We start from the raw sequence: 20,662 nt of genomic DNA on the forward strand, positions 1-20,662 counted from the left end.
CTGGTTCCTTTCTCTATGAATTTCCTCAGTCCTTTTTTCTTTCCCCCCTCCTTAGTGGGGGAAAAAAAAATGTGTGACTTTGAAAACTGAGCTTCGTTCAACAAAAGAGGTGTCTTAGAATTTCTGTTGGGTAACTGAGAGTGAACACCTGTCAGTTATGGTGATTGTCCGCTTGTTGGATAAATATGAAGTGTCTCTTTGCATGCACTTGGAGATTTGGTCATACACTGAGGAGTACCTCTCTCCTTTCCACTGCATGCTTGACAGCTCTGTAGGTGTCGGGAATAAATTTAATAGGGGTTTCAAGCATCTGCTCGTTACATGCCAGACCCTGTGAAATAATACCTGAACTCCCCTAACAAATGCCATTGCACTCTTCCTGTTGTAGAACTGCTCCAGGCACACAACATTGTAGGAAAACCACAGTCCCGTTTTTTTCACTGAACTCTACATGTGTTGGTAAAACATCGCTGTCTCATGTTATCAACATTTACTAGGAGGTGCAGCAAGCTCAGTTTGTAAACTGCCAAAAATAGTGTTTTGTTTAAATAAAATATATTGACTTTATATTAGCTGATGCTTCTCTTCAAAGCAACTTACAGTGTTGAACTACTTATAATTAGTTACTCATTTGTACAGCTGAATAATTTTACTGGGGCAATTGAGAGTAAGTGCCTTGCTCACGGGAGGTGTTACTTGAATCTGCAACCTTCAGGTCCAAAGGAAGCAACCCTAACCACTATGCTACCAGCTGTTCTGTCTCTATTGTTGTAGGATGTTACATTGTGTGCAGTGTGTTGTGATCAGTTTTATTCAGTTGGCTTCGTCGTGTAAGGTCCACAGTATTGTAAGTTTTACAGTAAATATTTTTGACAAGGGGATGCAGTGGCGCAGTGGGTTGGACCACAGTCCTGCTCTTCGGTGGGTCTGGGGTTCGAGTCCCGCTTGGGGTGCCTTGCGATGGACTGGCGTCCCGTCCTAGGTGTGTCCCCTCCGGCCTTACGCCCTGTGTTGCCGGGTAGGCTCTGTGACCCCGTATGGGACAGGCGGTTCTGAAAGTGTGTGTGTGTGTGTGTGTGTGTGTGTGTGTGTGTGTGTGTGTGTGTGTGTGTGTGTGTGTGTGTGTGTGTGTGTGTGTATTTTTGACAATCTTTTTGTTAATGTCCATATTTAAAATAGATGAAAGGGGTATATTTGAAGAACAAGGCCGTGTTGAATTAAGCGGGGGTTAATACAGTGTTCATGTATAGTGGAAATAATTTTTGCAGTGTTGTTCCTCATACAGAGCCTGCACTTTCAGAGCTTGTAGTAGCACCAGCAAAATATGCAGGATTATAATGGTTTGTTAGGTCTTTATGATCTTCTGTTCCCGAGCCATTTCAGCTGATATCCCTGCTGTGTTTTACTTTATGTAGATGAGTACGCTATCCAGAGAGAATGGGACGCAAGCGGTGAGGCTGCCTTAGGTGACCTATGGCTGAAATATTTGGGCAGCACAACCTCTTATTTTGGTATTTCTGAGTATACGGTGTCTGTTTTCTCTATCAGAAGGCATTTTCGGAACCCAAGCCTGAAGGTTGATTGGCACATGCTGCATCCATCCAGTGGGTGACCCAAGTTCTCACTCATGCATGAATTTAAAGGGGTAAACTTTCAGTGTGAATTACTTTCTAAATACATGTAGTGCTGCAACATTGCTTTATTATCAAAGTACAATATTCTTGGTCTTCATAGGACTTGAGAACCAATTTCATACTTTTTCTCTTTGCCATAAGTATAAAAAATATCTACTAATTAACTATAAATATGAGTAACCATGATCATGCTCACTAGTGGAACAGTATATGTTAATTCATCTGGAAATTACAGTTGCTTTGTACATTTGTCTTAAAATTATTCAGTAATGGCTAAGATTTATTTACACCCATAATTTGCAGTTTGCATTTAGACCCTATAAATAGGTGGATATTATCTCAGCAAGGGGACAAGGGGAACAGTTTGCCCTAATGTTCCAGCTCTTTCTTTTTTTCTTTGTACGCTCTTGTTTATGACCATATTTGTGTGGTAGTTCTTCACATGGGAAAATGGAACTGTAAAGTGAGAGGTTCATACAAGATGGAACAGAGCAGCACACAGTGAGTGGAGTGCTTGAAAAGAGGCAGGCATGCAGTACCTTTAACCTTAACCGCATTTACAAAAAGAAGGTTCTTATTCCAGAAGTGTAATCTCAGCATGTGTTTGGTGACACAGAGTTTGAGAAACTGTTATTTGACACCTCAGTCACGCAACTGGTACTTAGTAAATTTGTTAATATTAGTGTAAAAATAAAATGTATATATAAAGTATTTTTATGACATGCCAAGAAAGCAGAAGTGACTGCAGAATAAAAATCTTTGAAATTTAGAAGTGTTTCAAAGTGTGTCTTAAAAACAGCTTAATTGTATTCATAAAGTGATAGTAATGGGCTATGTGAGAATCTTTGTTATTACAGCAACTAACTGGAAATCTACTCCACCACATGGTGCTGAAGCTGGGAAGGAAACCATAGCAGAAGCAGGATTCCCTTTATGGGTACTTATCAAGTTTGACCAAGTTCAACAGACAATGCAGAAGGAACCAGGGAAGCCCTATTTATCAGAGAGCCTGGTTTATCAAAGCCAAATGTGCCCCGTCTTATCCAGTGGCAGGATAACGGAAGCCCGCTGCCTTGAAACAGGGCTGTGTGTTGTTGAAAACAGACCCGACCACAGGAAGACTGTTCGGGATCCTGTAAAAACAGCACAAAGGTTTCTCTGAGACGGAGTCAGAATACAGACACTAATGGGTCCTGTCCATTGAGAGTAGTTGTTGGCCTTCAGGTTTCCCCATTGTGCCTGTGAAAATGCCTTGACTGGTTTATTCTGGTTCTGGTAATAAGCTCTATCAAACACAATAGGTTTTTGGATAGAATATATTACAGGTAGAGTTCACTGGGCAGGCAATATGACATAATGAATTATTTGCTTGCTCCTATACACTGAGGTACTCTTAGTTTTTGAGTGATTTGCATGTTTTTGCTGGATGGGTGCTTCTGACTGAACATTTTGAGAAATTACAAAAGTTTGATCTGTATTCAGTGTACATCCAGGCTTCTTTTCACCATATTTAGAATTGGTCTCCTCCACTAACAGTGTGCCTGTAGTGAATGGAGTAGTAAATGGCTCTTTAATTTACCTCTGAACGAGACCAAGGACATTTTTACATCTGGGATAAGTCTTCCAACTTCAGACTTTCAATGGGCATTATAAAATAAAAAATATGGTAATACAAGCTACAGTTGAATCAGCCAATAGTATAAATCTGTTAGTCACAGATTAGAAGGTGTTTTTAGGGCAAATTGTTGATATTGTGCCCAAAGAGAGAGGTTTGATCCCTTGTTCCAGGCTGGTTCTTGTTCAGTGGTCATTATAATGCAAGGAAATCCTTCCTGTGTTTGTGTAGCTCATTCCTGTTCATGTTGTGAAAATTGTGAGATGACATAGTCCTTGCCTGGACACAACTAAGGCAGAGGAGAAAGAAAAGCAGGGGGTTGATAAGTTGTAGGGGGAGTTTTGATAGAGACTTAATCCAGAGCTGACAGGACATAGAGGTGGTGTGTAAGTGTAAAGCTGGAGGTGTGTGCCTGCTTGGTGTATACAGGGGGCTGTGCCACAAATGAATGTGTCATTTCACCTACTGGGAAATCGGTGCCCTTTGGTGTTGCTTACTGCCAGCTGGCTCTGCTGTTTCACCTTGGTTGTCTTGAAGGATAAGCATAACTTTTAACTATAGGCCCTGTTGTGCTGTTTCAGTTTGCCACCCCTGCCTTGGCTGTGTCGATATTAGGTTTTTAATGTCCTTGTACAACTCTCTCCTGTCCTCAGCAGTAGCTCTAACACCACAGTTGAATAAATAAAAGCTACTGAAAGCTTTTCTCTGCTCTAAAATGCTGCTCGTGGAGTAAAGGTTGCACAGATTGGGACCGGATGAAACGTCTTGGATTTCAAGCCCTCAGACAGAGGACCCAGACACTGCAGGGTCAGATGACAGATCTTGAGCAGCCGGTTCGTTGGCAGTCCCAGCTCTAACACCATAGTCATGCTGGGCTCTCCACGATCAGGGGTTTTGGCAGCCTAAGTGTTGTTGAACCTTGCAAGGTCTCCCTAGCCTTTTGTGCTTCTCTTATCCTTGTACTTTTGCTACAGCTATATTTAGCTCACAAATAACCATTGTTTGACATAATCACGTTTTGAGTGGCTTTTTAAATCATACAGTGGCATTTTCTTGTCGCTTTCAGTGAAGATACCAAACAGTCTTTGATGATAAATTAGTCTCTTTTGTCGCATCAAGTTCCTAATAGGGAGGATTGATTTTTTTACTGGACTGAAGCACTTATGTACTGTATGGCCATCTGTCCCAACGTACTCAGTCTTACAATGACTCATTCTTCCGACTCCCTCAGGACAGACACAGACCAGCAGGTTGTTGGTGTGACCTCTCCTTTAACCCCTTGTTCCCTCCATACATTCTTCAGGGCTCACAGGATATGTAACATGATACCCACCCTAACGGTAAAGCTTAGCACGTCCACAGGCGAGCTAGCATTGAGCGAGACAATGGGGTTTAAGCTGCAAGGCTGTGGGCGCATGTGCATTGTCCCCTAAGGATTAGACAGAGCTAGACTGGTTTTGCTGTGCTGCGTGGGACACTCAGTTACCCCTGCCAACCTCTCACCCTTCCGCCAAGCTGTGGGAGTGTATGATGCCAACTGCTCTCTTGCTGCTCTCCCCTCAGCTCAGTGGTGGATCTGAATGCAGTTGTGAAGAAGGACCGGAGGGCACCAGGAAGAAGAAATCCAAGAACCTGTAAGTACCCCACACTCTTAGTTCCTTCTGTTTCTTCATTTTCTCTGAGCCATGGTCCATATTTAATTTGGACAAGAGGTAGCATTTGAATCATAGTGTTAGTACACTACATCTTCATCATTTTCTTATTGTGCAGAAAGTTTGATGTCTTGCTGGAAGTCCACTTTAGTTGTCTCTCTTTTCCTAATAGGGTCTCTGTGAGGTAAGGGAATGTGGCTCCTATTCAATACATGTTATTTAATAAAACTGAGTGCTTACATTACTGTTTTGGAATTCTGCTGTCTTTGATTAATTTAGCCTTGTACTTTAGGACTCAGCAGGCAGCATAATAGTTGGAGCTGTTGCCAAGAACTTGAAAGACTTAAGGTTCACATCCCACCTCCAACTGTAGTACCCTTGTGGAACAAAGTTAACCTGAAACTTTTCCAGTTAAAACTGACATACTGTACAAATGTGAAAATACCTTTAACTAGTTTAACATTGTAGGTTTCTTCAGTGAAAAGTGTCAGCTAAATAAATAAGTAAAGGTGTTCAAAGGCAAGTTCCACTACAAGGTGGATGGTGTAAGATTTTGGCTATCAGATAATGAATGACACATTGGGGGAAAATATATATTTATGTACTTATGTATGGAAGTTACTTGCATTAACTTTGCTTCACATAATGATGGTACTGCTAATAGTGTGTAAATGTGCAAAAGACTTTTGACTTTAAGCAGAACTTGCACCCCAGCCAGTGGGCACTATGGCTGGCTGGGTTTTTTGTGAAGGTCAAGGAGCTGCTCACTAAGATAAGCTGACATCCCCCATTGATTTCAGCTGTTTTGAGGGAGATGTGCAGTAGTCATGAGTGCAGCAACATCTACCTGTGTGTGTGCATAAGCATTTCATAACCTGGATTTGGGCTGCAGATTCCTGCTTCACCTGTTGCAATCTGACTCTGCCCGTTCACACTATCTCTGAAGTGTCACGTACACAGCGTAAGACTGAGTAACATTCAGACCAAGCAAGTAAATAAACATAAGTGAATACTGCAGTTTCTGGTAGTGACAGGTGGGCGGTGTGAAAGATACCAGGGTACAGTGGTGCTGGATGTGATTTGTTCCATGTTCTGTGGGAAAATCTGTCAACAGTTAACAATGTACACTACCCTTCTCAACATTTTGAGCTATGCAGGTAAATGTGTGAATCACCCTTCCTATGTCGTCTTAGAAAATGTGTCCTTATTTGGAAATGTCAAAGACGAGTAAGCAGTGGGTTAGTAAAACATTAATAGCTTTGAAAACCAACATAGTGAATTCCTTGACTATTGCAAAGCCTCTGGGTTTTTAAAAATATAAGGTTTTACATTACATTTACATTTATTCATTTAGCAGCGACGTACATCTCAGCAAAAGTACAATTTATGCATTACATTGAGAGAAGGAGACATAGCTGCAGAGATGAAAGTCTCAAGCAAACCTAATTTGTTCCCTACCACTTGCTTCACCGAGGTTCACTTGTACTGACCCTGGCCTGGAGCCCTCAGTGAAGACACTCTCTGCTGGATTAGTCAGCAAGGTTTTATAAGACAAACATGGGAATATTTTAAAAAAGATTATAATTCTTACAGGGGGCACGATGACCCAACTAGTTTGGCCTGTGTCTGCTCTGTGGTGGGTGTGGGGTTCGAGTCCCACTTTGGGTGCCTTGTGATAGACTGGACGCAGTGGGTTGGACCACAGTCCTGCTCTTCGGTGGGTCTGGAGTTCGAGTCCTGCTTGGGGTGCCTTGTGACGGACTAGCGTCCCGTCCTGGGTGTGTTCTCTCCCCCTCCGGCCTTACGCCCTGTGTTGCCGGGTTAGGCTCTGGTTCCCCGCGACCCCGTATGGGACAAGCGGTTCTGAAAATGTGTGTGTGTGTGTGTGTGTGTGTGTGTGTGTGTGTGTGTGTGTGTGTGTGTGTGTGTGTGATAGACTGGAATCCTGTCCTAGGTGTGTCCCCTACCCCTCCAGCCCCATGCCCTCTGTTGCCAGACTAGGTTCCAGCTCACTGCGACCCCACTTAGGACAAGCAGTTTCAGTGTGTGTATGTGTATAATTCTTATCCATCTCTAACTCATAGTTACCGTCACATTGTCTGGCTTTCTAGAAATTAACTAATTGACCTTCATTTATTGAAGGTCGTATTGAGATTTTTGTGATGAGTAGCTTCACTTGCAGGGGCTCAGTCAGCAGGAGGGGAAAACATGTTTTGGAAACAAAATAGTCATTTGTTTGCTGCTCGGGCTCTCATCCCATGGGAGGTTGGCTCTGTGACCATCATGTTTGGGTGCACTCGGACAGAGGTTCCAGAGGTGGGGGAAATTTGGGGGTCAGACAAAAGCCATTTGGTTTACTGGGAGCAACTGGGAGAAAACAGGGGAAAGTACGCAGAGTTCTTAAAGGCGCTGCGTGTCGACAGCTGTTTTCTACATCTATGTAGCTACAGGAAGAGAACTGAAAATAAAAGGTTACAAAGGCTAGATGACTAGAGAGAGATTGATAGTGAAGTCTTAGCACAGCACAAAACATGACTTTGATGTTGTTTGAAATGATTCTGTGATAGGCAGATTATGAAAATACTTGATAAAACACATGATGACTGTGCTTTTCAGAATTATCTACACAATTCAAAATACACTTAGAGCTTCCAGAAGACAACCCAGTGTGAAGGACTGGCAGGGCTTTGGGCCCTGAATCATGTTGATACTGCTAGTGTAGACTTTGGGAATGACCCATTCACTGTTTCAAGCAGACCTTACCACAGTGCTGGTGCCAGAGAGGGAGTCAGTGGTCTGGCAGCCAGCTCGGATCAGGGCCAAATGCTCAGTGAAAGAGCACAGTGTTTCCCCTGAAATCTCACGCGTCTCAGATCTGCTTCCTCTGCCATGCTGCTCTCTAACCCCTTCTTCTCCGTATTAGTTTTCTAGTGATAAAGTACACCCAAGTTGCATACCGGTTGTGCTAGATTAGTCGTGATTGTGGTCTGCTCAACCATACATTGAGGCACACAATTGAGAAATGGTGCATGGAACGTTACATCTGTGTGTAGTATTCCCTGTTGCATTATACTGGATTGCCTTGAGAGATTCAGCTGGTGTTACTTAATAACTTTTTTAATTACTTTAACTGAAAAGCAGTGCTACCATGGAGTAGTTTGTAGTTTTCAAGGTAAACATTTGTACTGACCCTGGCCTGGAGCCATCAGTGAATACACTCTCTGCTGGATTAGTCAGCAAAGGTCTGAGATGAGCAGAAGCTGACATACTTAATTCCACTGTTCTTGATGCATTAGAAGACCATGTTGCTAGACATTGTAGAGAGTGTGTATTAGTATGTTTCACTAGTTTTCTGCTTCTTCTTGAGCTGCTCTTATTTTTGTTTCCCATCTGAACGGTTCCCCAAATGATTTCAGGAAGGAGGTGGATGGAATACAGAGGACAGTGTGGCTAAAGCTGGAATTTTGTAGTGGGGCGTCAAAGTCATCTTGGTCTCCACAGCTGGAGACACGTAAATGCTTGTGTGACCAAGCCCAGAACAGAAGGAGGAGCCTGAGGCAAGCATCCCTCCACCCGTTCATTATCAGCAGCCCACCTGTGTAGACCAGGCTCAAGGTGGTCCCATGCCCATCCTGAAAGCATGGTCCGTGAGACAGGAAACACCTTTGGTGTGATATAGTCCATCAAAGGATAATCATCTGCACGCACACATACGCACATGCACACATACACACACATTCATACACATGCAAAGGGCAATTTAAAGTTACCTCATACACAGTTTTGGACAATGTAGAAAACTGGATCATCTGTAGAACACCCATGTGAACATCAGAAGAACATGCAGCCCCCGCACAGACTGCTTTGGATTCAAATCTACAACTGAACCCACAGACCAGGAACTGTTAGGCACTAGTGCTACTCACTGCACCACTGTGCCTCTCCCCAGAACAAAACCTAAGGATAAAAAAAGGGGTTGCTGGTAGCATAGTGGTTGGAGCTACTGCCTTTGGATCTGAAGGTTGTAGGTTTAATCCTTCTTCTAGCCGTAGTACCCTTGACCAAGATACTTACCCCAGATTGCCTCAGTAAAATTACCCAGCTGTATAAATGGGTAAATAATTATAACCTTAATATGGTAAGTTGCTTTGGAAAAAAGCATCAGTAAAATTCCAGTCTTTGAAAACATTGCTGCAGTAGCACAGAGGTGTTTTTACACTATTGGGTCTGAGGGCTTCTGTTGCAGTTTAACAAATTGAAGGTTTCTAGTGAGCTAGACCGGTAGGTATGGTGACGCAGCGGGCTTGGCTGGGTCCTCCTCTCTGGTAGGTCTGGGGTTCAAGTCCCACTTGAGGTACTTCGTGATGGACTGGTGTCCCCATGCCCCACACTGCCAGGCAAGCCTCCAGCTCACTGTGGCTTCAGCCTGTGTACGTCATGGGATAGATGACGTTGTAGTAAAATTATTGGCTCTCCCTCTTGAACGGTCAGAAGGCCATATAGCCTTTAAGCAGAACCATTCAGAAATTCACTCAGTCCTTGACAACTTCCTCTTGCACATCTGGAAATGAACACTTCACAGGATGTCCATAGGGTCAAAGTTTCCATTAATGCTCCAATAGATATACCAGATGTCTGCTGTCTGTGATAAGCAGAATTTTAGTTTGACTTGGCATTTTATTTTCCTGTCTTGTTACGCTCCTATGATTATCGGTTGGATTAAGAATTGTTAACTAGTCATTCATAATTCCTAATATTTTTGTCTACATTTGTCTCTTTCCCACTTTAATCATGTTTATCTTACTCCTACAATAATGAACATGGCTTGTACATTTACATTTATTCATTTAGCAGACAATTTTCTCCAAAGCGATATACATCTCGCAGTAAAATACAATGTGTGCATTACATCAACGGAAAGAGATATTTATATAGATATAGACACGTGATTCTGAAGCACACTTAATTTGTTGTGATTTATGTATGGGTGCTCTCTCTGTCCAGTTGGATTTGCATATACTTTCATTTTAGAATATAATTTTCTGTATGTGTATACTGAAGATACACACATGGACAGAGCGTTTGTTGAACTGTTATGTGATTGGAGCAACTGAGGCCCCTCCCCCTGGCTCACAAAAGTATGTAAGGCTGATGCAAAGTCATTCTGGCCCAGAGGAATATGACCGAGGACCACCTTGGGCCAAGCACCGTACTCCCAACACCTCTGCACTCATGTTTGACACCATGGTTGACTTTTCTGAAAGGTACCTTGAAAGGTAGGATGCCACAGGAAAAGACCTCAGTGTTTCAGAGTTCTCTCTTGTCTTTTTTCAGCTGTTTTCCTGTTTGCACTTCAGTTTAGAATAAAGGAGGTAAAAGTTGACACAGCTGGTGTTATGCAGGGTAATTGTTTGGGATTTTTGAGACTGCCAGCGAAACCAGTGTATAAGCTGAGTGTAAATGGAGACACTGACGTCATCTGTGCTAGAGTTTCAAACACTGCATTTGTCCAAGTTTCTTTTATGTTTTTGTTTTCATTGTTGCATTTGCATGACTCATCTCTATCGTTCCTGCTGCTGCTAGTAAATATTAAGACAAGTTTGTTCTCTTCCAGATGGTTAAAATTTTATTTTTACACACTGATAACTTGATGGATGAAATGGTGATTGCCTTTGTGTAGATGATAAACTGAGGTTTTTAAAATCTGGGGAAGACCCCAAGAATGAAGCTATAATACAGAACTCGGTCAAGCAGAAATTTTACCCCGGATGTGAAGAAATCCTTTTTCTTTCAGTTCAGCAGGGTGTAAATACATTTCAGGCAACAGGAGATTGTGTCAAACTTATATTTAGGTACTTACAACCTCTAATCAGGCCTGCATGTGACAGGATGCTGTGCAGGTAAAGGCAGCAGATTGAGGTTTTGATGCTCAGAGGTATGATGGAAATGTCATTTTGAAGTAACACTTCAGACCAGCAGCAGTCTGTGTTTCTGGGTAATTTTGCATTGGCTATTGTGCAGCAGAGGACCGCCAGTTGCCCTCTCGTGGCTCTCTCCCTTTGAAAGCAGCCTAATTTAGCCTTCCTTGCAGGGCAGAGGATGCTATTAAAGACTGTAATGAGGGCCAGACAATGTGGGAATTTGTGGAGTCCTGAGATAATTGGGTATAACCGTGCCCCGGGCTGCAGTGGGCTCTGTCTGATGACATGCCGAGGAACAGTCCAACAGGCCTGCACCATCCTAATTAGATAATCCCCCCACGAGAGTGCCCCGGTCCTCCAGCATATTAGAGCAAGGACTGCCTAACAAGCCCTAAAATCTGCAAAAGGCTTTTGTCCGGTTATTAGTAGGTTGATGGCTGGAGGCTGTGGGGAGTTTTCATGTGAAGTGAGGGTTGGCAAACATCTGCTGGGTCACTGGCAAATTTAGCAGCTGTTAACCTTACTGACACATTTTACCATCCAGGGTTTGTGTCTTTCATCTTGAAAAGGTTGAGTTACTTTGAAAGTCAGTAACATCAAGGATAATGAAAGTAACCTAAACATTATTATAACTTAAGAAGGACATTTAGGTCGTAGTGATTTTTTTTCCATAACCAGAATTTTAGCTGTGTCTTGCTTGAAGGCGCTCTATGTTCTACCTAAACAACTACAGGCAATTGAGAGGAAGGAAGCATGGAAGCAGGTATATTTACAGGTTTGTATTTTAACTTGTTGTTCTATTGTTTGTAAGTAATACACACCCTTTGGCCTGTTCTGGAGAGAAATGCAACTCCGCAAATGCAGAGCACATTGCAGTTGTTATGCATGATTATGTCACCTTGCCAAAACGTCAACATTACAGCTTCCTTAAAGTAAAAGGGTTAAACTAAAATCATCTATAAAAAGAAGTGGTAATAATTTCAGGATCATGAAATGTACAGAAGTGACCTACATAATGTATGTTGTACAGTAGGCCTCGTAGTTTTTAAAAAGATACAGAAACTTTTCAGGGGGGTGCGGTGGCGCAGTGGGTTGGACCGCAGTCCTACTCTCCGGTGGGTCTGGGGTTCGAGTCCCGCTTGGGGTGCCTTGCGATGGATTGGCGTCCCGTCCTGGGTGTGTCCCCTCCCCCTTCGGCCTTACGCCCTGTGTTACCGGGTAGGCTCCGGTTCCCCGTGACCCCGTATGGGACAAGCGGTTCTGAAAATGTGTGTGTGTGTACAGAAACTTTTCAGTTTTCTTGTGTAGTGCACAGGACTTGCTGTGGGTGGCAGTGTGGAGTTAAGTTACATCTCTCATTTTCTGTCTGCTCGCTTCCTTTGCCATTTATGCCTTCTTCCTTCTAACCAAGCAAGCTTGCTTGCCATATGACACTGAAAGCCAAAATGTCTGAGACCAACAACCAATAAGGGAGTATCTGAGGGCATCTTTACTTAAATATAACTTAATGGCACAACTATAGGAAAAATTATAGCACTTTTATTGTTTCTTGCAGCCTACTTTTTTTTTTTTTCCACAATATTTTTCTTATAAATCATCATGCTCAGAATGTTTATGGTAATGAGCAAATATTTCAGATTCCTGTAGTTTAATTACAACACACAGCGTATAATCGTTTTTCAGTTCCAGCACCCATAAAAAGACAGCCATTTCCTATGCGGTGAGTGCCTGCATTCCTTTTCATGCACTCCCCGCTGAGTGACAGATGATAACACTTCGACTGAAAGGGGTAAAATAACACAAAACTGGCCTGCTCTTCTCCAGATTTTAATTTCAGAATAAAGGTGGTATACTTTGCAGTGTGAAACTGGTGGAAATACTGTATTTTGTAAAGCTAGTAACCATAGTGGTATCTGGCACTAGTCCCCCACCATTATGTCATTTCTTCTTAAAATTCTACTCCTACATTTCTTAACCCATCTTTAGTTCTTCACTTTTTCCTAGGTATGACTCCACTTTCCCAGTGGGGGGAAAAAAAAAAAAAATTCTAGTTCTGTGACTGCAAGTATCAGTTTTATAGGCATGTGCTACTGTCTGCACTTTAAATAAAACATCCTAAAATAAATGTCCTAAATATCCTAAATGCATGTGCATTCTTTCAACTCATACTTCATATTCTGTGCTGCTCCAGCACTGAAGAAGAGCCTTCCTCTTACACCCTTGGTATGGGCAGTGCTGTGGGGGTTTACATGGAAAGAAAGGCAAAGACAAACATTCCAATTGTTGATGTGTTTTGGTTGGCTGGCACACAGTAAAACCTGAAAGATTTCTTTTGCTCAGTACAAGGATGTCAGTAGCATGTGAGGGGATAATTGCCTCTGATGATGTAAGGACAAAGTCAAGTCCCTTGGGCCTGATTGTGGGAGGGGTGATCTTATGAGGTTACATAGATTTCAATAAAAAGAATGTTTTGAGTGCACTCACTTCGGGACAGGACTGGCGTGTCACACTAGAGGGAGGGGGGCCACAGCTGTGCCTTGAACCCTCTCCCAGGAGCTCCAGTCAAAGCCGCTGTTCATCGTCCTGTAACGCACCTGGGAGCGCGGTGGGATTTTGTAGGAGATGCTGCAGTATGGAGTGAGTCTCTTCCCCTCCCAGTGTACTGCTCCAGTATCTCTCAGAACTCAGGACCAGCTAGGCAAAATGAGAGCGAGGGAGTGAGAGAAAGAGAGAGACCAAGAGAGAGAGATATACCAACTTTGCTCAAGTTTGTCCAAGAAATCCTAATTGTACCATACCCGAAATACCAATCGGATGCTAAAATGTACATAGTGAATTTATTTATCTGCTTTTTAACCCACCACGTTTCATTTAATACTGCTTTTTCATTTGACCAATCTGTTTGATTTATCTTTGTGAAATATCATTTTGTCTTTTTCATTGATTTTCTCAGGGCCAAAGACATGAAGAACCGGCTGACGTTTCTAAGAAAGCGCAATGAGTCTCCCGGAAGTAACCCGTCTTGCAAGCTGGACAAAGCCATGAAGTCAGTCAAGTAAGTGTGTCTGCACGCCTCCTCCCTGATTTTCAGCTCTCCTGGCAGGCAGACAGGCAGACAAGTGGGCAGGAGGCATGGCAGAGGATTGTCATGACAGCCTCTCTGTAAGCTACAAGAGAAAGTGTGTGCGCTTTGGAAGGCTGCTTGCTTGACATGTGCTGTGGTTTCAGACTGGTTCTTCTTCTGCCTTGCTTTTTGTATGTTTTGAGCCTCTAGCACAGCAATATGTTAGTCAATTTTGATACCCCTCAATGTGTTGACTTTTTAATCGTGATGCTGGCATAAGCAGGACTGCTATTGACGCAACGAGCAGCATTTTACGCTGTTCATCAGCATTTCCTTTTCAATGTCCTTGTCTGTTTGAGTGTTGTTGGCGGCTAGAAATGAGCCAAGGAATCTCCTGTTTACAAGTAGCATTTCTGATCAGTCCAAACAGTTTGCAGTTTTCATAAGTAGCGCAGAAGCCACTTTGCCTGCAATAACATCAAATTTACAGTGGCGGGGTGGTCGTTCGCATGACGACTCCTTTGCTGTCCCAGACTGGAATGCTGACACATCCTAGCAAAGGCATCCCACAGTTTATTTCCCTGTGAGGTCTGTGTCAACAAGTCAACAGGCAGAGTTCACCTTGGCCCAAACAAGGATGCTGGCTGACTTTTGTCTGTAAAAATATGATGGCAAGCATCTTCTAGCACCTTGATGCTAGCATACACAGATTAACTGGCAGAATTACTCAGCAGTGGTTTTTCTGCAGGAGAGTGGTGTGTAGCTGCCTAGCTTGGTTTACTGTCATGCTAAACTGTTCAAAACCTTCAAAATGGTTATCCTTCGCTTTTTTCCCGTCATTTTGTGTGTCCTACCTCTGTGATATCTGCTTTTCTGAATGATGTTATGAGATGCAATAGCCAATATAATTAAAGGCTCGTTATGCAATTAAAATAAATGTCGTCATGGATGAGAGAAGTGTAGGTGTTGCTGCAATTAGGAAGGGCATGATCTATGGTCCAAGAAAGATATTAAATTCATAAATTACAATCATGATGCATATTTTCCCATCCACTGTGTCTCACCCTCCTGTATTTGTCATCATTTTGAAAGCCAGATGTTTTAATTCGATTTTTCACGTAGTACTCAGAAAGTAGTAGTACATTTCCACTTTATCTGACAGATATTGAAATGTTTCATAGATAGATACTTTATTGATCTCGGGGGGGGAATTCGGTAATTAATTTAACAGAATGAAGCTCGAATAGCAAGACAAAATGCTATTCATACTTCAGCATTTTAAAGGGAATTTCTTGGTATTTTTCTTGCTTTTTCATGATCATTTTGTTCTTATTTAAGGTTTATCAGATTATGATGTTTTTAGCAAATTATTGAACTATAAATATGATATGATTAAAATGAAGAAAGTATCTGGTCCAGTGAATGAAAATATCAGTTATTTATAGTAGGCGAAACCTGTAAAAACCCTGTGTTTGAATTAGGATGATGTTTTAGATATTAATCCTTAGCTCTTGCCATGATTTGATGCAATGGGTATTAAGAGCATAAACCTGTTGTATTTTTTATTTGGTATTTCACCTTTTTCACATAAATCACTTTAAGATGTGCTTTATGTACTAAGTATATTTCACTGAGTATTATCATATTTACAATGCTGACATTTTAAACAGTATCATGTGAAGACATTCATTGGCCAAAATAATGTAAAAAAAATCTGACATGACGAAAATCTTAGATGAGTTCTGAGACTGAGGTTTGAAAAGAAGGAGATATAAGAAGTGACCATATACATTTTAATCCTTATAGACAGAACACTGTAGGTTGCTCATTTCGAAAGGTGGACAGACAAAAAGACAACGGAGCAGTAGAAGAACACGCCCACTTAGGCGTGCGCACACACACACCATGCCCCCCTCTTTCCTCCTTTCTCCTCCCCTCCCACCCTTCTCCACACCCCGTCAGAGGGTGTATAAGAGGAGACTGGGGAAGGCTGTGCACTTCGCATCCAGACAGAACAGGAGAGCCAGTAGAGAGATAAAGTGTGAGACAATCAGGAGGTTGCCAAAGAGACTCAATTGTGTTGTGAATGGGTCACACCATGAAAAACCTGGCTGACATGGGCTTGTTAAAGAACCGGTCTGCTTTCATCTGCAGACCCACCCCAGAAGAGGCGCTGAGGTGGGGGGAATCCCTCGATAAGCTGCTTGTCCACAAATGTGAGTTTAATTTTAACTTTTCTGATTTTTTTTTTTTTTTTTTCTTTCCCCTGAGGTGTGTTTTTTGCACATATTTTTGCTTCATGCACATTTTCAGAGACTTGGTATCTTGTGGTCAGGGTTCAGCATTGCATATTTTTAGCCCTTTAAAGTATTGTCTTATCTAAGTATTCTCGTTTGGTATGTTTCATTACAAGCATGTATCTGCAAATATCTCTCTGAAGGTACATCTGCGTCTCTATATTGCGTATCTTTACATTTCTTTCATGGACAAAAAAAGCTACTGTATTTTTGTATTTTTTCATACAAGTGACACTCCGTTAGCCTTCAGTTTAGCTCTTCTATACAGGATTGCATTTAGTGAGTGAGGAAATATTCCCTTCCCTGTGGGACTAGCGTTAACCCCTCAGAAAGATGGAGTCCGGTGTCGGCATGAAAACAGGGATCCGGCACAGGAGTGGGAGGGGGAGATTACCATTCACTCTGCCTACTCCACATACTGCAGTTGGTTTCAGTATTTCAGCTGAATAAATTCTGGCCTTGAAAGAAAAGGAAAAGCCAGTACATTATGACTTTAATTGGATGATGTGCTCTATGTGGAATTGTTGATGCATAAGTTTCAAAATTTCCTCAAGCCTATTTTCTACTGTATGCTTTCATGTGCTTTTTTTTTTAGGCGCTGTTGTCTGATTATTTGCGTGATTAGGCTATGTGTTATAGACTTGGTATGCAATGGAAGTCTCTGCTTATTCATCACTATACGATGAAGGCCCATCTCTGATCTGGGCAAAATATGTAGAGTAAATAAAATGCCAGCAGATAGAAGTTTAATTTTAAGAGCCAAAGCTGATCTGTTTCTTTACAGATCTTGATGCAGTCTTGTCTGTCTTCTCCCATCTTCCCATATGTCCTGCCAGCACGATCTCCTTCCAGATGCATGTTTCTAAATTGTGGGTACAAATAGATTTAATATTACTGTGCTTTGTCGTCATCCTTCTCCATCAGATGGCCTGGCTGCTTTCAGAGCCTTCCTCCGAACTGAGTTCAGTGAAGAGAATCTAGAATTCTGGCTGGCATGTGAAGACTACAAGAAGATTAAATCACAGTCCAAAATGGCATCTAAAGCAAAAAAGATATTTTCAGAATACATTGCTATACAGTCCTGCAAGGAGGTAAGCACTTTTTTTAAAAATTCCTATCAAACGGATTACACTTGATTGTACTTGGCTGTAATAGTTATGTCTCCATGATGAAGGTGCATACAATTAAAGGACAACAGATAAAGCGGGCATTCTGTTAGGGTGAATGCTTGGAAAAGACACATTACCCAAAAACTAGACTTTCAGATTAGTTTTTGTGTGGATGTTTTTCATTTTAAAATATGGAAATGGAAATTTCAAGTGGGTCGGAATCAGGGACTTGTTTTGCTTTGGCTGTACTGCTGCAACAATAACTTTCATACTCGTTTTTCCCCTACCAGGTTAACCTGGATTCGTACACCAGGGAACACACTAAGGAAAACCTGCAGAACATCACATGCAGTTGCTTTGACCTTGCCCAGAAGAGGATATATGGTCTCATGGAAAAGGACTCCTATCCTCGTTTCCTGCGCTCAGAACTCTACGTGGACTTGGTTAACCAAAAAAAGCCTAATTCCATGTCTGCCTCCTCATCGTAAGGTCACAGAGCAAAAGGGAACAAAGACTCATGGCTGTCAAATTCAGTTTCTTTTCCATCAAGTTTTCTATGATTTCTGCTACTGAGTGTGGAGGGGCTCTGCGTTGTTTACACTGAGTGGATCAGAACCCCAGAGGAGGAGGTCAGCTGAGATCCATTTGGATGAGGGGCAGTATGCCTTCAGTTTTCTGCAATTAATATAATATTTAATTTTTCCATTTGAGCTAAAGCTGGGATGAGGTTTTCAGCCCACAGACATGGAATCCTGCATTGGTTTTGATCATTCCCTTGATCTAATTAGTCCTTCTTTTACCCTGTTTGAAGAGTAGGTACAACAAATGAATAAAAATGCAATATTGTCAATTTATATAATTTTTTCAAGTCATTGTAAAAATGTTGGAAAACATTAACAAGCTTACTTTTTAAAAAGATTAGCTGCAGTTTCTATAGCATGATCCCCATCTAATCCCTCCTCAGTTTTCTGTTTAGTGGGGTTCTTCCCTCCTTGTATGCATCAGCAGAGTGGTGCTCAGAGCAACAGGATGGACACTGGTCAATGGATGGATGGACCAAAAAGGCAAAGCAAAAGTGGTCTGTCTTTTGCTGCCATTTTCACACACTGATGGATCTTAGAAGGAACTGAAACCTGTCTCCAAAGACTGAGATGTTCTGTGGAGCCAATAGGCAATTCTTCTTAGGTAGGACTAGACTGGACAAAGCAGTATTCTCAGGACATCAAGGCACTCAACTATGAAGCTTCCAAGCTTGATCTTAATTTTTTTTTTTCTTATGTTGTTGTTTCAACCTGCACTCACTCAGATACAGTGGTACACTGTTAAGGGTTTGTCCTTTATATAGAAAACAGTTTCTTGATTTCTGGACTAAGGTTTTCTTATTTATTTAGACACAATGCTGGTTGCTTCAAATCAGTGCTCTCTATTCATAGCTGTCCCTTCCCATGACTATAAGCCAAGTTAAATATAGTCCTAATTTCAAGTGCAATATTTTTGTTCTGTTTGGGGGGAAAAAGTATATATATGTTTTATATTAAAAATATATATATATTTTTTTTTTTAGCTGGACAATGATTAGAGCTTTGTGTTAATTTTATGAGTTTTATGTTGAAATTATGTCTGAAGATTGATCAACAATGTAAATAATATAACACATACATTTATGAAGAAAGTTAGATTTTAAGAGTTTCCTAGCAGCAGGCAGCTAGGATTTGAAGTTGTATATATCATTCTTGTTTAATATGACATTGAACGAGTGTAAAAATTTAATAAATGTGACATGACAAATACAGTCATATCTATGTTAATATGAGACTTAAAGCTATAAAATGACCTGTGTTGTTATAAAGCAGGAAGGTCAGATGAAAACTGCTTCTTCTTAGTCATACATTGCTAGTAAGGAGTTTTAGCAAATATTTCATCTTTTTCACAGTTTACAACTGAGTGCATCTCCTAAGATAGCAAGCAAAAATAAACACTCTGTCATTGCGAATGATGAATAAACTAGTAAAATGATTGGTTATGTCGTTCTTCAGTCTGGTTTGTTTTCACTGCATAATTCACACTTAGTTCATATAGCCAGTACAGAAAGAGTTCTCTGTGAGTGACAGAGAGAGTGTGTGTGTGTTCCACTGATGTATGGATGAGTGACCCAGTGTAAGTAGTGTATCTAGCAGTGTAAGTCACCACGGTGAATAAGGTGTGTGGGCTCATAACACTACATAGTATCCATTATAAGTTGCTTTCGAGAAAAGCGTCTGCTAAATAAATAAATGTAAACGTAGATAATGCAAAGTGGAATTCAGTATTTCTTATTTATAGGCAAGTTAGATGTGTTACACTACCATGTAAAGAATTGAACAAGCCTTTAATCATTAATTGTTCATTGTTTCATAAAGCTTTCATTTGCTTTAGATTTTCAGCTTATCAGCATTTGCGCCTCAGGCAATGTTGGGATTTCTGGCAGTTCTAGCACACTTTTTATTCTGCATAAATATAGCAGCAAAATATGAAAACTCCTTGGCTGGCTACCTTTTGCTTTCTACATTCAGCATTGCCCTAAACCAACTACGCTAACTCTCCCCGTTTCCTTTTGCTCATCAATTTCATCTTTCTCTGGGTCTTTCTCTCCCCTTTTATGTTTAACAACTTCCTTCCCCTGCTTTGCCTGTTTTTGCAGTTACTTAGTGTAATAACCTTGTACTTTATTATATGTTAAGCAGTGGCTCTCTTTCTGTCTCTCTCTATGTCACTGCATTGAAAAGAGCGCCCTATAAAAAATTGAACTGAATTGATATGTCTCAGATGTACAGTGGTTACTGGAAGATAACAGTGAGTAAATAAGATATAAGCCCTCCCTTTTCTGTTAAAAACTCTATAATGGGCAGCCTGTGGTCAACTATCTGAATTTCTCACCAGGAACCATCTTCTTGACAGATGTCAGTCTGGATTCAAAGTTGGTCACTCCACCAAGACAGCACTCCTGGTGGTGTCTGATGCTCTCCAGTCAGCTAGAGCAGCCTCCTTCTCCTTGGTCCTCATCCTCCTCGACCTGTCTGCAGCATTCAACACTGTCAACCACCACATTCTACTCTCCTCTCTTGGTCAGCTTGGCATTGAAGGAACAGCACTGAAATGGTTTGAGTCCGGCCTATCAGACAGATTCTATCAAGTGGTCTGGTGGGGCTCCCATTCTTATCCTCTCCCTCTCCCAACTGGTGTCCCCGCAGGGCTTGGTACTGGGCCTTCTTACTGTTCTCAATCTACACCCCAACTAGACTGCTACCCTCTTCCACATCTTCCTGCTTCGTGGTCCCACACATGAAAGGTAAAGTACAAAGGTTCTTGGTTCTGGCTCTGCTGTGGCAGA

The 20,662-nt window shown here is 41.6% G+C and overlaps 1 protein-coding gene across 4 annotated transcripts in view; it reads left to right on the forward strand.

Annotated features, from left to right (window-relative positions):
• Positions 1 to 18,798, forward strand: part of LOC108938650 (regulator of G-protein signaling 3-like) — a 74,673-nt gene extending 55,875 nt beyond the window's left edge. For 3 of the 4 annotated variants that reach the window (XM_029259557.1, XM_029259556.1, XM_018759447.2), the window contains 5 exons: positions 4,813 to 4,883; positions 13,776 to 13,877; positions 16,041 to 16,102; positions 17,108 to 17,274; positions 17,583 to 18,798. In XM_029259557.1, coding sequence (XP_029115390.1) covers positions 4,813 to 4,883; positions 13,776 to 13,877; positions 16,041 to 16,102; positions 17,108 to 17,274; positions 17,583 to 17,780 — 600 coding nt within the window. In that variant the 3' untranslated portion in view covers positions 17,781 to 18,798. Of the gene's footprint in view, positions 1 to 4,812; positions 4,884 to 9,975; positions 10,178 to 13,775; positions 13,878 to 16,040; positions 16,103 to 17,107; positions 17,275 to 17,582 lie in introns of those variants that run through there. The other variant, XM_018759449.2, reaches the window with a different exon arrangement.
• Positions 18,799 to 20,662: the final 1,864 nt, after the last annotated feature.

This window comes from Scleropages formosus, chromosome 17 (genome assembly GCF_900964775.1).
Source record: "Scleropages formosus chromosome 17, fSclFor1.1, whole genome shotgun sequence".
In the NCBI taxonomy this organism is placed as follows: domain Eukaryota; kingdom Metazoa; phylum Chordata; class Actinopteri; order Osteoglossiformes; family Osteoglossidae; genus Scleropages; species Scleropages formosus.